The sequence below is a fragment of the Crinia signifera genome, chromosome 1, assembly GCF_055691185.1.
Source record: "Crinia signifera chromosome 1, ASM5569118v1, whole genome shotgun sequence".
Taxonomy (NCBI): domain Eukaryota; kingdom Metazoa; phylum Chordata; class Amphibia; order Anura; family Myobatrachidae; genus Crinia; species Crinia signifera.
This window is the reverse complement of record NC_139217.1, coordinates 77,587,092-77,605,696: the sequence shown is the minus strand read 5'-3', so window position 1 is coordinate 77,605,696 and position 18,605 is coordinate 77,587,092. Positions and strand designations below refer to the sequence as shown.

General features: G+C 47.1%; 2 protein-coding genes across 2 annotated transcripts in view; both read right to left on the bottom strand.

The window, feature by feature from the left end:
• Positions 1–18,605, bottom strand: part of GRXCR1 (glutaredoxin and cysteine rich domain containing 1) — a 93,646-nt gene that overhangs the window by 4,889 nt on the left and 70,152 nt on the right. Inside the window, exon 2 of the mRNA XM_083155436.1 lies at positions 6,642–6,881. Coding sequence (XP_083011562.1) covers positions 6,642–6,881 — 240 coding nt within the window. The remainder of the gene's footprint in view (positions 1–6,641; positions 6,882–18,605) is intronic.
• The window catches only part of GNPDA2 (glucosamine-6-phosphate deaminase 2), a 435,608-nt gene that overhangs the window by 352,205 nt on the left and 64,798 nt on the right, over positions 1–18,605 (bottom strand). The window lies entirely within an intron of this gene.

Below are 18,605 nucleotides of genomic sequence, written 5' to 3'. Positions count from 1 at the left end.
GGAGAAGGCAGAGAGGCTGAGCCGGGCGGCGGGACTGAGTGCCGACCAGGTACACGGGGGGGTCCAACCAGTGTTGCAAGTAATGGGGTACGGCGTGGTACGGAGTACCTGTCAGAAATATGTTGCAGGTACGCAGTACCACTTACCCCCTGACACACTTTCAATTCTATTTTTATTTTAAGTCTGCATCCGCAGCCCGCCCACCCAGCATTATGATTGGTGCTGTATGCAGCTACCGGCTACTGCTGATTTAGCCTGTCACACTGATAGGCATCAGAGGCGCAGACAGCATGAAGAGCACGCTCCACAATTGTAAGCACAAGCTGCCCGGCTCTCCCACAAGCAAGAGGGTTAGGTCTAAATTCAAGTGGGCTAAGGGACCTAGTGATGTGACAGGAGAGAAGAAGTGGCGGAGAGAGGAGGAGCATTGTTGGAAAAGTGGGCCCAAACGGACCCTCGCGGGCTCTCTTCACTCGCCACCTGGTTACAAAAGGCAACCAGTGGTGGCGTGCATACTGAAGGAGTAAGCCCTCCAGCCTTGCTCCTCCCCCTGGGCATGGAAGGTCCTTTAGCCCACTACAATTTAGCAACTACCCAAGCAACAGCCAACCCACCCCAGTCATTCCCTGTCTCCTGATGCCATGCTACTATTGTCATTTAGTCACTCCTCTAGCTTTGTGTGATGCCCCCTCATGACACATGGCCCCGCCCATTTTTGGTGGAGGCTATTAGTACCACCAAGAAAAAAATTCTACTTGCACCACTGGGTCCAACAGTGTGGTGCCTGGGGGAGACAAGACCCCTAAATCCGGCCCTGCGTTTGCCTATGAACAGGGACTGATTCATGTTTAAAAGCAATGCCAGTCTTCAAGCAATGGAGTGATAATTGTCACACTTGCCAAGGTGCCGGTATAATCGCACCTGTTTTAGCATTTTTTATTGCAGAGTGATTTACAGCAGGGTTGCTTACCCTCCCGGAATGGCCAGGAGACTCCCGAAAATCGGGTCCCCCTCCCAGCCCCCCAGAAAGGTGGGCAACCCTCCTGGATACCGGCGGCCCAGCTTGCGAGCAGGGCCCTCCTACCTTTTGACTGTCTGTAAATACCCGGTTTGTTGTATCACTGTCTCCTTTTTAAATCGCAATGGAATATGCTGCCCTATATAAGAAACTGTTAATAAATAAATAAATCTCCCCAGCGACAGCGGTCATTTCCTGTGATTCGCTGCTTTTGAGGGGGAGGGGACAGGGCTAAACATGCAAATTACGTCATGTAGCCCCAGCCCCTCCACGAAGACCCGTGGATTGCAGGATTTGCAATACTGGGGGTGGGGCTTAAAGACGTCTGCTTCAGGCCCTGCCCCCAAAGTGCTGCTGACAGTCTCCTCTCCAGGCTTCTCCAGGAGAGGAGACTTTAAAAGTAGACAACCAAAATTTACAGACAGTAACCATTTAGGGGGTATATGGTCTGAAGTCAACACACCTAAGGTTGACATGAATTGGGTCGGCCACTGAAGACCGACATGCCTTAGGTCAACACCTGAAATAGGTTGACACAAGCATTAGGTCGACATTCAAAAGGTCACCATGGATTTTTTACCTTTTTTTGAGCCGACATGCGGTATATCACACCCTACCATCCCCTAGGGTGTGGAGGTAGAATAGAATAGTGTGCCGAAGCATTGTTAGTGCAGCAAGCCATGCAAGGGGTGTCGACCATGATGACATTCAGGACAAAAAAGTGAAAAACCCATGTCAACCTTTTGACCATCGACCTAGCCATTGTCAGCCTAATGCTTGTGTCGGCCTTCCATCCATGTTGACCTATTTCAGGTGTTGACCAAAGCCATGACGACCTTCAGTGGTATACCCAATGCATGTCGACCTTGAGTTGGTTGACTCGTTGACCAATACACCATTTAGGGTAGGTAACAGGGAGTAACAGCAAAAATGCAGGCATGTCATAACCAGTGCCACCTCCAAGGAGGTGACACTGCATTCCTGCAACACCCACCCCATTCTGCTGCTTTCTCTGGTTCACTTTAGGAAAGGAAAAGAAGACCACGGGGCGTGTAGTGCAACTAGACCAATGCCTCAGCCCGGCCACCCTTCTATGCTGCTCCTGAAGCAAGCAGCATTGCTGGGCGCTCGTTTTAGTAATTATATTGGTATACCAGCGGTGCGCTGCTGCCCTGTCCTCACTCCCTTCTCCTCACTGTCCCCAGCTGCCTGCAGTTCTCTGTCTCAGGCTACGGATCCCTGCACCTTACTGTCTATCGACCAATCAGGAGTCGCTATGCCACTAGGCACACATTCTCCGGCTTCTCTCCAGTCCATACTGGCCTCGCGTACAGCGTTTTTTATTTTGCCAAGTCCCTGTGATGCCTACTTGGAGTGATGAGGATGTGATCTACACCGGAGGACCCCCATGAGTACAGGTACCCCATATGGATTTTCTTCAGGACCGGTGGACGGAGGATACTTACCTACGTGTCAAGGATCTCAGTGTGTAATAATGTTTACTGCTGTGTGTGTTTTTTTTATTTCACTATTTGTACTGGTGTGGAACTACAAGTTCCAGCGGGATCTTTAATGCCCTGCATGCTGGGACTTGTAGTTCTCCAAGTCCCTGCATGCGGTGCCCAAGTCCCTGCATTGCTGTGGAACCCAGGCTTGCTGGGTTCCATAGCAACACACAATACTTATTTCTATTTTTACACATATATCAGCCTGATGCCCACTGTCCATCAGGGACAGCCCCGTGCTTCAGTCTGGGCAGGTAAATTCTGGAAGGGAGTCCTATTCATTGGGGGGGGGGGGGGGTCCCCACTACCCCAGGATCTCTATCCAGGCTAACCAGTCAGGGGGTAAATGCTTTGACCGGGGCAACTTGTATAAAAAGTCTCCCCCTGGCCGTGGCATTACCCTGCTAGCCAGAGGCGTAGGGAGGGTGGAGCCACCGGAGCTCATGCTCCGGGCGCTGATTGGTGGAATGGCGCCGCCGGCCCGCCCCCCCTCCGCAAATGATCCCCTGCAAGTATCATACTAACTACACTAATGGCGGGCAGCGTGTGCCGGCAGCTGCCGTGCCCGGCGCCTAGCTGCTGGCCCTGTCAATGAGCGTACCTACAGCCTGATGTCTGTTGCTGGACGCTGCTTGAGATCAGACAGGGCTGCAGCTCTGAGCACAGCCCACAGACACAGGCATGACGCTGGTGCAGGCTGCTTGTGTTCTCCGGGGCTGCAGACAGAGGATCAGAGGCTCACAGTGCCGGGGAAGCAGCTCGCGTCTGGCACTTCTCACCTGCCAGCTCGGACAGCCAGCGTCTCCCTCCGTAACTGTAAAGTATTAACTTTAACCTTTGACTTGTGCACACACATCAGCGGACCCCCAGTATTGCCGCTGATGAGTGCACACAGATGGGAGTGAGGAGGGGGAGTGAGGGGAGGAAGCTACAAAGCTCTGTCCCTTAATTAAAGTAAGCATTCCCCCAAATACAGAAGTAAGAGACACAGGATAATGTGGTGGTGTTATCATCACTAGGCTGCCTTTCCGTTACAGGGTCTTATATAGCGCAGCAGATTCCGTTAGTGTCTTATATAGCGCAGCAGATTCCGTTACAGTGTCTTATATAGCACAGTAGATTCCGTTACAGGGTCTTATATAGCGCAGTAGTTTCCGTTACAGTGTCTTATATAGAGCAGCAGATTCCGTTTAAGCGTCTTATATAGCGCAGCAGATTCCGTTACAGCGTCTTATATAGTGCAGCAGATTCCGTTACAGTGTCTTGTATAGCGCAGCAGATTCCGTTACAGTGTCTTATATAGCGCAGTAGATTCCATTATAGCGTCTTATATAGCGCAGCAGATTCCGTTACAGCGTCTTATATAGCGCAGCAGATTCCGTTACAGTGTCTTATATAGTGCAGCAGATTCCGTTACAGTGTCTTATATAGCGCAGCAGATTCCGTTACAGTGTCTTATATAGCGCAGCAGATTCCGTTACAGTGTCTTATATAGCACAGTAGATTCCGTTACAGCATCTTATATAGTGCAGCAGATTCCGTTACAGTGTCTTATATAGCGCAGCAGATTCCGTTAGTGTCTTATATAGCGCAGCAAATTCCGTTACAGTGTCTTATATAGCACAGTAGATTCCGTTACAGCGTCTTATATAGAGCAGCAGATTCCGTTTAAGCGTCTTATATAGCGCAGCAGATTCCGTTACAGTGTCTTATATAGCGCAGCAGATTCCGTTACAGTGTCTTGTATAGCGCAGCAGATTCCGTTACAGTGTCTTATATAGCGCAGTAGATTCCGTTATAGCGTCTTATATAGCGCAGCAGATTCCGTTACAGCGTCTTATATAGCGCAGCAGATTCCGTTACAGTGTCTTATATAGTGCAGCAGATTCCGTTACAGTGTCTTATATAGCGCAGCAGATTCCGTTACAGTGTCTTATATAGCGCAGCAGATTCCGTTACAGTGTCTTATATAGCGCAGCAGATTCCGTTACAGCGTCTTATATAGTGCAGCAGATTCCGTTACAGTGTCTTATATAGCGCAGCAGATTCCGTTACAGCGTCTTATATAGTGCAGCAGATTCCGTTACAGTGTCTTATATAGTGCAGCAGATTCCGTTACAGTGTCTTATATATTTCAAATGTAACATGCCAACACATGTTAGTCATGCCCCCAATTCATTACTGGGAGGAGGGGGGGGGGGGGTTGCGAAATATGCCCTTGCTCCAGGCACCATGGCACCTAGCTACACCGCTGCTGCTAGCTGGTTGGGCCGGTGCTGGTTCTTGAAATACGGGGGACTCCTTCTCGTTTTGTCCCTCGTCTTTTGGGAACAATGACTGGCCATTGAGCCCAGGGCTGGTTTTAAAAAATCTAGGGGACTCCTAGTCAGTTTGCCCTGTGATTTTTTGAAACCAGGACTGGCTATTTGAGCCTGGGCTGGTTATGCTCACGAGGGGGGACCCCATGTCGTTTTTTGAAATTTTTTTCTTTTATTTTTATTTTTTACACATTTTTTTGGTACTTGTGTACTAGCACGGCGCCCCGATAATTAGTCGCCCGATTTTTTAATCGAATCGCATCGCATGCCATACACCCGATGGCATGCAATGCGACGCGATTTTAACTCATATTCGATATTAAATTGTATAAGCACCCTAATGGGTGCTTTTAAGCACCCTAATGGGTGCTTACAATGCTTAAATGCACCCCCAAGCCACCCCCCAAGTATAAACGTGAATCCGAAGAGTGGCGAGCGCAGCGAGCCCGCGAGGGGTGGCGGTACGCGTCCTACGACCTTTTCATACCCCCACTATCCACGTCGGCGTGGAGTTGAGAATAGAAGGTGTGGCGAGCGCAGCGAGCCACCGAGCCTGAAGCGTGGCGAGCGGACGCGGATACCTGTGAAGCCCGCGAGCGGACGCGGATACCTGTGAAGGTATCCGCGTCCCCGCGCGGGGCTCGCAGCGCTCGCCACGCTTCGGGCTCGGTGGCTCGCTGCGCTCGCCACACTTTCTATTCTCAACTCCACACCGAAGTGGATAGTGGGGGTATGAAAAGGTCGTAGGACGCGTACCGCCGCCCCTCGCAAGCTCGCTGCGCTCGCCACGCTTCGGGTTCACGTTTATACTTGGGGGTGGTGTGGGGCTGCATTAAACCATTGGAACCACCCATTAGGGTGCTTATACAATTTATAATCGCATCGCATTGTATGGCATTGTATGCCATATACAATGGCATACAATTTTAAAATTGTATGCCATTGTACAACATCGGCCAATATCGCGTCGCATCGCATACCATCGCATGTGATATGTTCTGCAATGCGATGGGCTCCGTGCTAGTACACAAGTACCTTTTTTTTTTTTACAGAACCATGCACAGATCACACTGTGTCTGCACATTTTACATCTGCCCTGGTTCCTGGTGTTCCTGGTGCATTTCTACTGTGCCTACTGCAAATCTCCATGAAAATGCTGGCTGTACCTAATTTCACTGTGAATCTTGCCAGATTCCAGAAAAGATGAGTATAAATATAGGGGTGTAGGATGTGTGATGTAGGACCCCAAGACCCAGAAGCTAGTAAGTACCCTGAACCCATTATTATATATACACCAAAGTTATTATATTCATGTATACAGATTCTATCAATAACTCCAAATGACCAATATAAACAAAATTATATACATTAGCAATCTACTCAAGCCGCACCCGGATCTGCACATACCAAACCCAATTATAGGGAGACTACAACCCATTTCCTGATAGGCTGAATCATTGTGTTCCGAAATTTAAGAGAGTACCACAAAAGCTGTCACTGCGAGGAGGTTATGCATACTTTTTATTCCAGTGATGGGGAACGTTGGTACTCCAACTGTTGTTGAGCAACACATCCCAGCATGCCCTGCTACAGTTTTAATATTTGACCATGCTAAAACTGTTGCAAGGCATGCTGGGATGTGTAGGTCAACAACAGTTGGAGTGCCAAGGTTCCCCATCACTGTTCTATACCCTACAGGTCATGCTGTATGTTATTACTTTTAAAGCTTGGTCAGGTAAATTAAGTACTGTAGCATTCAACTCTAGAAAAGAGTACATACAGTATAACACTTTGACTTACCCCAAGATAATGGCCATCGATGAATACAACAGGTAGTGATTGGATTTCAGACACCCTGCGACATCTCTCATCAAGCTCTTTCCCATAGTCACTATTCAGAGCAATATTTTTCTCCTCAAATTTTACTCTGTGATTCTGGAATATTTTCCTCACCATTTCGCACCTCTCAAACGTGTTTCTCACCACACGCAGACTTGTGGTGTAAATCACTATACGACCATATTCCAGGGTGGTAGAAGACTGTGGGGAGGAAAAAAAATGGTTCAGTATTGCATACTACATTTTGGGCTACATTCAGTAAGAATCAAATATGATAAGCTGCTCGCAGTGCCCACACTATCGGAAACTATGCTGTGGATTGCAGATGCATTGCAGATGGATTGAGGACAAACCTGTCCTCAAGAGCTACCAACAGTTTGTGTTTTTAAGGCAACCTGTGGATCTACTGTATAGTAGGAATGAATGCAGCAGGTTTGAAAATGTGACAGTTAGTAATGACTACAGCTGTGCACCAGCAAGGTGATGTGGGAAATGTGACAGATAGTAATGACTACACCTGTGCACCAGCTAGGTGATTTGGAAAACATGGACCATTGTTAGATCTCGACAACTGGTTGTCCAAGCCCTAGTATCTAAAAGAGGTGGATCATCTTTTCTATTCAATATTCTTGCAATATAGAACCAGGATTAGTATATACTAGAGATGTGCGGCGGCCACTTTTTCGGGTTTTGGTTTTGGATCTCCCTTCGTGTTTTGGATCTGGATTGGTTTTGGCAAAACCACCCTTGCGGGTTTTGGTTTTGGTTTTGGATCTGGATTTATTTGGAAAAATGCTAAAAATTGCTAAAATAATAGTTTTCGGGCCTGTTTTTGCCCCTAAAGTGTTATTAAGCTCAATAACATTAGTTTCCACTCATTTCTAGACAATTTTGATCACTTCACAGCTCACAAAATCGTTTTCATATACTGTAGTAGGGCCATTAGGTTATCCCAAGGTAGCTGGATGACTAAGCTAGGCGACAGCAGTGGGCATCACATACATGTGGACCTTACACTTACAACCTGGCACATGTTGGAAGCAGAGCAGCACTACAGGGGCAGACAGGGTGGCAGTTTAATAACCCCCCCCTTGTAGCTGCGCTCCTCTGTTAGAACCTCCACACAAGTACCAAGAGCCCAATGTGGATTGATTTTGCAGTTTGGCATGTGCAGCCAAGGAGCAGTGGGTGTTTGGTGCAGCATTGACTGTGTCTGCAAGGTAGTATCTGATTGGATCAGTTTAATATCTAACAAGACCCCTATCTGGCGTGAGGTCACGTGGTTTGTGAAGTTACCACCTCCTTATCAAACTTGATCAGACAGGCTAGGCGGGCATTCCATTTCCTCCCTCACCACTTCACCACATTACATGTGTTCCTCCCGAAGCCACGCACTTGGTCTAGTACGCTGACCATCAGCAGCTGTTGGGACTACTTCTTCCCAAACATTTATCAATCCATCCATACTATCCCAAAAGGAGGATAAATACTCTGGATGTCACTGATGACATCTATTCTTCCCCAATAGAGAAGGACCGATCTTCGTTCAAAGCTATACTAGTAGCTGCGCTCCTCTGGTAGAAGATCCAATCAAGTACCAAAACCCCTGTTTGGCTTGATTGTGCACTCTTCCTCATGTTCAGCCAAGGAGCAGTGGGCGTTTCGTGCAGCACTTATTTAGTCTGCAAGGTAGTATCTGATTAGATCAGTTTAATATGTAACAAGACCCCTATCTGGCGTGAGGTCACGTTTGTGAAGTTACCTCCTTATCAAACTTGATCAGACAGGCTACGCTTGAGTTCCATTTCCTCCCTCACCCCTATCTGGCGTGAGGTCAAGTGGTTTCTGAACGCTGGGAGCATTGCCAGTTGCCTCCTCATCCATCACCTAATGGGTGGAGGGGGTGGGGTAATTGGTGGCAGGGGTGGGGTAATTGGTGGCCTCCACCTCTCTAGGACCCCAGGTTAGGATATCCCTATATAGGTCTACCCTTATAGACCGCTATCTATGTAGTAGGGTCAATTAGTCTGCGACATCTGTCACCCAATTCACCGCTAAGGTTAATTTGTTTGAGCTTGCTGGCTAGGTGTGTTTTCCCTTACCTCCCTCACCACTTCACCAAATCACGTGTGTTCCTCCCGAAGCCACGCACTCGGTCTAGGAATGAATAAGACCATGGATGTCCCTGAGGACATATTTTTCATCCATAATGGATGATGTGGAGAAAGAAATCACCCATCTCCCCACCATTCATCCATCAAAGAGGTAAAAAAATTAGGACGCTACAAAGAGCCAACAAATGACGCAGAAAGAGGTGCAAGAAAAAGATTTGCTGGGGCCCTGCCACCCAGCCATCCATCCATCCGGGACATCCCATCCAAAAAGAAGTACGATAGGAAGGGATAAGACCATGGATGTCCATGAGGACATATTTTCATCCATAATGGATGATGTGGAGAAAGAAATCACCCATCTCCCCACCATTCATCCATCAAAGAGGTAAAAAAATTAGGACGCTACAAAGAGCCAACAAATTACGCAGAAAGAGGTGCAAGAAAAAGATTTGCTGGGGCCCTGCCACCCAGCCATCCATCCATCCGGGACATCCCATCCAAAAAGAAGTACGATAGGAAGGGATAAGACCATGGATGTCCATGAGGACATATTTTCATCCATAATGGATGATGTGGAGAAAGAAACCACCCATCTCCCCACCATTCATCCATCAAAGAGGTAAAAAAATTAGGACGCTACAAAGAGCCAACAAATGACGCAGAAAGAGGTGCAAGAAAAAGATTTGCTGGGGCCCTGCCACCCAGCCATCCATCCGGGACATCCCATCCAAAAAGTACGATAGGAAGGGATAAGACCATGGATGTCCATGAGGACATATTTTCATCCATAATGGATGATGTGGAGAAAGAAACAACCCATCTCCCCACCATTCATCCATCAAAGAGGTAAAAAAATTAGGATGCTACAAAGAGCCAACAAATGACGCAGAAAGAGGTGCAAGAAAAAGATTTGCTGGGGCCCTGCCACCCAGCCATCCATCCATCCGGGACATCCCATCCAAAAAGAAGTACGATAGGAAGGGATAAGACCATGGATGTCCATGAGGACATATTTTCATCCATAATGGATGATGTGGAGAAAGAAACCACCCATCTCCCCACCATTCATCCATCAAAGAGGTAAAAAAATTAGGATGCTACAAAGAGCCAACAAATGACGCAGAAAGAGGTGCAAGAAAAAGATTTGCTGGGGCCCTGCCACCCAGCCATCCATCCATCCGGGACATCCCATCCAAAAAGAAGTACGATAGGAAGGGATAAGACCATGGATGTCCATGAGGACATATTTTCATCCATAATGGATGATGTGGAGAAAGAAACCACCCATCTCCCCACCATTCATCCATCAAAGAGGTAAAAAAATTAGGACGCTACAAAGAGCCAACAAATGACGCAGAAAGAGGTGCAAGAAAAAGATTTGCTGGGGCCCTGCCACCCAGCCATCCATCCGGGACATCCCATCCAAAAAGTACGATAGGAAGGGATAAGACCATGGATGTCCATGAGGACATATTTTCATCCATAATGGATGATGTGGAGAAAGAAACAACCCATCTCCCCACCATTCATCCATCAAAGAGGTAAAAAAATTAAGACGCTACAAAGAGCCAACAAATGAAGCAGAAAGAGGTGCAAGAAAAAGATTTGCTGGGGCCCTGCCACCCAGCCATCCATCCATCCGGGACATCCCATCCAAAAAGAAGTACGATAGGAAGGGATAAGACCATGGATGTCCATGAGGACATATTTTCATCCATAATAGATGATGTGGAGAAAGAAACCACCCATCTCCCCACCATTCATCCATCAAAGATTTAAAAATTTATGACGCTACAAAGAGCCAACAAATGACGCAGAAAGAGGTGCAAGAAAAAGATTTGCTGGGGCCCTGCCACCCAGCCATCCATCCGGGACATCCCATCCAAAAAGAAGTACGATAGGAAGGGATAAGACCATGGATGTCCATGAGGACATATTTTCATCCATAATAGATGATGTGGAGAGAGAAATCATCCATCTCCCCAACATTCATCCATCAAAGAGGTAAAAAAATTAGGACGCTACAAAGAGCCAACAAATTACGCAGAAAGAGGTGCAAGAAAAAGATTTGCTGGGGCCCTGCCACCCAGCCATCCATCCATCCGGGACATCCCATCCAAAAAGAAGTACGATAGGAAGGGATAAGACCATGGATGTCCATGAGGACATATTTTCATCCATAATGGATGATGTGGAGAAAGAAACCACCCATCTCCCCACCATTCATCCATCAAAGAGGTAAAAAAATTAGGACGCTACAAAGAGCCAACAAATGACGCAGAAAGAGGTGCAAGAAAAAGATTTGCTGGGGCCCTGCCACCCAGCCATCCATCCGGGACATCCCATCCAAAAAGTACGATAGGAAGGGATAAGACCATGGATGTCCATGAGGACATATTTTCATCCATAATGGATGATGTGGAGAAAGAAACAACCCATCTCCCCACCATTCATCCATCAAAGAGGTAAAAAAATTAGGATGCTACAAAGAGCCAACAAATGACGCAGAAAGAGGTGCAAGAAAAAGATTTGCTGGGGCCCTGCCACCCAGCCATCCATCCATCCGGGACATCCCATCCAAAAAGAAGTACGATAGGAAGGGATAAGACCATGGATGTCCATGAGGACATATTTTCATCCATAATGGATGATGTGGAGAAAGAAACCACCCATCTCCCCACCATTCATCCATCAAAGAGGTAAAAAAATTAGGATGCTACAAAGAGCCAACAAATGACGCAGAAAGAGGTGCAAGAAAAAGATTTGCTGGGGCCCTGCCACCCAGCCATCCATCCATCCGGGACATCCCATCCAAAAAGAAGTACGATAGGAAGGGATAAGACCATGGATGTCCATGAGGACATATTTTCATCCATAATGGATGATGTGGAGAAAGAAACCACCCATCTCCCCACCATTCATCCATCAAAGAGGTAAAAAAATTAGGACGCTACAAAGAGCCAACAAATGACGCAGAAAGAGGTGCAAGAAAAAGATTTGCTGGGGCCCTGCCACCCAGCCATCCATCCGGGACATCCCATCCAAAAAGTACGATAGGAAGGGATAAGACCATGGATGTCCATGAGGACATATTTTCATCCATAATGGATGATGTGGAGAAAGAAACAACCCATCTCCCCACCATTCATCCATCAAAGAGGTAAAAAAATTAAGACGCTACAAAGAGCCAACAAATGAAGCAGAAAGAGGTGCAAGAAAAAGATTTGCTGGGGCCCTGCCACCCAGCCATCCATCCATCCGGGACATCCCATCCAAAAAGAAGTACGATAGGAAGGGATAAGACCATGGATGTCCATGAGGACATATTTTCATCCATAATAGATGATGTGGAGAAAGAAACCACCCATCTCCCCACCATTCATCCATCAAAGATTTAAAAATTTATGACGCTACAAAGAGCCAACAAATGACGCAGAAAGAGGTGCAAGAAAAAGATTTGCTGGGGCCCTGCCACCCAGCCATCCATCCGGGACATCCCATCCAAAAAGAAGTACGATAGGAAGGGATAAGACCATGGATGTCCATGAGGACATATTTTCATCCATAATAGATGATGTGGAGAGAGAAATCATCCATCTCCCCAACATTCATCCATCAAAGAGGTAAAAAAAATTAGGACGCTACAACAGCCAACAAAACGACGCAGAAAGAGGTGCAAGATGACATTGTCCTTGGGCCCTCCCACCCACCCATATGTAGTATACAGGACATGCACAGTTTAACAAACCAATCATTTCAGCGACAGGGACTTCAGCGGCAGGGACTGTCAACTGTGGCTGAAATGATTGGTTTGATTGGGCCCCCACGAAAAATAAATGGCAATGGGCATTGCACAAACTGGCTTTACAAGATGTCATCCTCAGCATCAAATTCCTCAGCCTCATCCTCTTCTTCACACAGAATTAATTAGTCGTCGCTGGAATCAACCAATACAGGAGGACTGTGTGTATTAGGAGGACGTAAGTGCTGGTGAAGGAGGTCAAGTTCGTGGAATTTGAAATTCATTTTTATGAACATCATCTTCTCCACGTTTTGTGGAAGTAACCTCCTACGCCGATCGCTTACAAGGTTCCTAGCTGCGCTGAAGACTCTCTCAGAATATACACTGGAGGGTGGACAACTTAAGTAAAGCAAAGCCAGTTTGTGCAAAGGACGCCACATTGCCTTTGTTTCTTGCCAATAATGGAATGGACAATCTGACATACCTATATCGATGCTATCGGCAAAGTAGTCATCCACCATTCTTTCAATTGTGATAGCATCATAGTCAGTAGCAGTCGACATGTCCATTATGCTAGGAAGCTCCTTCAGTCCGGACCAGATGTCAAATATATTTCCGGACTGAATAGCAGTGGGTCTCCTAGGAAAATTTAACTTTTTACTCGCAACCCCAGTGGTAGAAATTGAAGGAGAAGTTGTGTGCCTGCCACTTTCCGCTTCAGCTGACAAATTTTGGAGCAAGAGGTCTTTGCACCTCTGCAGATTTGTTCCCATTGGTAACAAAGACACAATGTAAGACTTAAACCTAGGATCCAGTATTGTCGCTAAAATATAATGATCTAATTGTAAGAGATCGACGACCCTTGGATCCTTGCTAAGTGAACTAATAGCGTGATCCACTAGTCCTACATATTTTGCAGATTCACTGTGCTTCAACTCCTTCTTCAATTTCGCCAACTGCTTTTGCAAAAGGCCTATCAAGGGAATGACCTGGCTCAAGCTGGCAGTGTCAGAACTAACTTCGCGTGTAGCAGCCTCAAAGGGCTGCAGGATCTTGCACACCACGGAAATTATTCTCCACTGAGCTTGACTCAGGTGCATTCCCGTTCCTCTCCCTATGTCATAGGTCGAGGTGTAGGTTTGGATGGCCTTTTGCTGCTCCTCCATCCGCTGAAGCATATAGAGGGTGGAATTCCACCTCGTGACCACCTCTTGCTTCAGCTGATGGCAGGGCAAATTTAGCTTTTCTTGCAAGTCTTGCAATCTCCTGCACGCACTTGCAGAATGGCGAAAATGTCCACAAATTTTCCGAACAACGGACAACATCTCTTGAACACCCCTGTCCTTTTTCAAGAAATGGTGCACCACCAAATTTACTGTGTGAGCAAAACATGGGACATGTTGGAATTTTCCCACATGTAATGCACTCACAATATTGGTGGCATTGTCGGATACCACAAATCCCGAGGAGAGTCCAAGTGGGGTAAGCCATTGCGCAATGACTTCCCGTAGTTTTTTTAGGAGGTTTTCCGCTGTGTGCCTTTTACTGAAACCGGTGATACACAGTGTAGCCTGCCTCTGAATAGCAATGGGAGATGATGTTGCTGTTACTGCTGCTGCTGTTGGTGCTGCTGCTGAAGGCAATACATCCACCCAGTGAGCAGTCACAGACATGTAGTCTTTTGTTTGCCCTGTTCCGCTTGTCCACATATCCGTGGTTAAGTGGACAGTGGGTACAGAGGCATTTTTAAGGACAGTAACAACGCTTTTTTTAATGTCCGTGTACAGTCTGGGTATTGCCTTCCTGGAGAAGTGGAACCTAGATGGAATTTGGTAACGGGGACACAGGATCTCTAGCAACTGGGTAAAACCCACAGAATTAATTGTGGATACTGGACGCATGTCTATTACCAACATAGTTGTTATGGCGTCAGTAATACGCTGTGCAACGGGGTGACTGCTGGCATACTTCATCCCCCTTTCAAAGGATTGATTTACAGTCAGTTGCTTGGCTATGTGATCAGGACTAGCATTCCTGGTCCCTTTCCTTGAAGCAGCAGCAGCACCAGCAGCAGCAGAAGCAACAGGTGTACTTGATAAGGATGCTTCTGAGGAATCCAGGATAGGAGAGGATTCAGTCAGGATCATGACATTGGGTGCAGGACTACTTCCCAATCCCATAATCTCTGAGGATGGGGATGATGCAGTTGTTTGAGGAGATTGCAGGACCTTGGATTTAACAGAGAAAGGGGAGCATGACGGTGACGCTGGGCGGGCTGCTACATGTTTGTTCACAGTTTCTTTTGACAAAAACTTCTGATGGATGCGCTGCAAATGACGTAACAGTGAGGAGGTCCCAAGGTGCTGCACGTCCTTACCTCTACTTACAATAGCTTTGCAAACGCTACACACGGCTTGACAGTTGTTGTCCGGATTTGGGTAGAAATAATTCCATACATACGAGGTGGATTTTTTGGTCTTTTGCCCTGGCATGACAATGGGCTTTTCCACACCCCGGACAACAACTGTCTCCGTCGGTGCCTTAAAACAAACAACATCATCCCCAACATCGTCATCATCCGCATCCCTCTGTGTGCCAGCTTCACCAACAGAATCCACATCCAATTCCTCAGAAGCATCCTCAATAACCAGGTCAAAATCTTGACTGGGGATGCTCTTGCACACACTTGCAGAGGGCATGCAAATGGTGGAATGAACCTCCTCTTCACAAACAGTATTTGAAAGGTCCGGCTCACATATGGCATCCGCGGACACACTTAGACTCTCCTCTGGGATTTGTGACATTTGTGAACTCGCCTTTGTCTTAAAAACTTTCATTCTTTTTTTTGTAGTAGCAGAAGGGCTACCATCATTCTTCTGAGACGCTGTACCATCAGTCAGAAACAAAGGCCAAGGCCGTAGCCTTTCCTTCCCACTGCGTGTGGTGAACGGCATATTGCCAATTTTATTTTTCTCCGCACGTGACTTAATTTTTTTTTTATGGACCATTGTAAAATGAGATTTCTGCTTTGCTTTTACATGGCCTCTAGGCCTTTGACCATCGGCCTTGCCATCATGAATCTGACTGGTGGTAGCAGCTTCAGAAGTTCTATCAGGTTGCTGATCTCCCACTATTTCCTCCTCCATCATCCTCCCAAAAAAATTTTTTTTTAATACTTTTATTTATTTTTCTGATTTTTTACACTGGACACAGCCTGTGACACTGGACACTGCCCCTGGTCACTGGACACTGCCCCTGGACACAGCCCGTTACACTGGATATATGTCGTCACACTGGACACAGGATATATGTCGTCACACTGGACACAGGATATATGTCGACACACTGGACAATGGATATATGTCGTCACACTGGACACAGGATATATGTCGTCACACTGGACACAGGATATATGTCATCACACTGGACACAGGATATATGTCATCACACTGGACACAGGATATATGTCATCACACTGGACACAGGATATATTGTCGTCACACTGGCCACTGGATATATGTCGTCACACTGGACACAGGATATATGTCGTCACAGTAGACACAGGATAAATGTCGTCACACTGGACACAGGATAAATGTCGTCACACTGGACAATGGATATATGTCATGCTGGACACAGGATATATGTCGTCACACTGGACAATGGATATATGTCACGCTGGACACAGGATATATGTCGTCACACTGGACACAGGATATATGTCGTCACACTGGACAATGGATATATGTCGTCACACTGGACACAGGATATATGTCATCACACTGGACACAGGATATATGTCGTCACACTGGACACAGGATATATTGTCGTCACACTGGCCACTGGATATATGTCGTCACACTGGACACAGGATATATGTCATCACAGTGGACACAGGATATATGTCGTCACACTGGACAATGGATATATGTCACGCTGGACACAGGATATATGTCGTCACACTGGACAATGGATATATGTCACGCTGGACACAGGATATATGTCGTCACACTGGACACAGGATATATGTCGTCACACTGGACACAGGATATATGTCGTCACAGTGGACACAGGATATATGTCGTCACACTGGCCACTGGATATATGTCGTCACACTGGACACAGGCTATATGTCGTCACAGTGGACACAGGATATATGTCCTCACACTGGACAATGGATATATGTCACGCTGGACACAGGATATATGTCGTCACACTGGACAATGGATATATGTCACGCTGGACACAGGATATATGTCGTCACACTGGACACAGGATATATGTCGTCACACTGGACACAGGATATATGTCGTCACAGTGGACACAGGATATATGTCGTCACACTGGACACAGGATATATTGTCGTCACACTGGCCACTGGATATACAGTATGTCGTCACACTGGACACAGGATATATGTCGTCACAGTGGACACAGGATATATGTCGTCACACTGGACAATGGATATATGTCACGCTGGACACAGGATATATGTCATCACACTGGACAATGGATATATGTCACGCTGGACACAGGATATATGTCGTCACACTGGACACAGGATATATGTCGTCACACTGGACACAGGATATATGTCGTCACAGTGGACACAGGATATATGTCGTCACACTGGACAATGGATATAGGTCACGCTGGACACAGGATATATGCCGGCACACATTACATGTCACACTGGACACAGGATATATGTTGTGACTTGTGACACTGGACACAGGATATATTGTCGTCACACTGGCCACTGGATATATGTCGTCACACTGGACACAGGATATATGTCGTCACACTGGACAATGGATATATGTCACGCTGGACACAGGATATATGTCGTCACACTGGACACAGGATATATGTCGTCACACTGGACACAGGATATATGTCGTCACAGTGGACACAGGATATATGTCGTCACACTGGACAATGGATATAGGTCACGCTGGACACAGGATATATGCCGGCACACATTGCATGTCACACTGGACACAGGATATATGTTGTGACTTGTGACACTGGACACAGGATATATTGTCGTCACACTGGCCACTGGATATATGTCGTCACACTGGACACAGGATATATGTCGTCACACTGGACACAGGATATATGTCGTCACACTGGACACAGGATATATGTCGTCACACTGGACACAGGATATATGTCGTCACACTGGACAATGGATATATGTCACGCTGGACACAGGATATATGTCATCACACTGGACACAGGATATATGTCGTCACACTGGACACAGGATATGTCGTCAGTCGTCACACAGGACAGGACACAGGATATATGTCGTGAGTGACTTGTGACACTGGACAATGGATAAGATATAGGCCGTCACACTGGACACAGCCCCTTGTATTAATGCTGCCCCTGTACTCAGTGTACTACTCAGCAGCACTGCAGCCCCTGCGTGTGAGCACTGCAGCACTGAGTTAGTTAGTTAAATCACAAAAAAAACACAGGGTTCAGGGCTAAATAAAATAAATCACAACACAGGGCTTAGGGCTAAATAAATCACAACAGGGCACGGGCCACAGGACAGCCCCTGGACAGTGGACACTGCAGCCCCTGCGTGTGAGCACTGCAGCACCTAGTTAGTTAAATCACACTACAGGGCTCAGGCCTATAAACAGTCACAAGTCTACAACACAGGGCAGTGAGGGCAGGTCACGGAGCACAGCACAGCACGGAGCACATGGCACGGAGCACAGCACAGGGCAGTGAGGGCAGGTCACGGAGCACAGCACAGCACGGAGCACAGCACAGGGCAGTGAGGGCACAGGTCAGGTCACGGAGCACATGGCACAGAGCACAGCACGGAGCACACGGAGCTTCCCAACCACCCTCTTCCCTCTCCAAGATTGGAGTGAAGATGGCGGGGCGGGCGTGCGTCTTTTATAAGATCCCGCTCCCGCGAGAATCCGACAGCGCGATGATGACGTTCGGCCTCGTTATTGGTCCGGAATTCAGGCGGGAACTCCCGAGCCGGCTCGGATCTGGCCCGGATCCCCGATATTCGGATCTGTCGGATCTCGGGAATCCGGA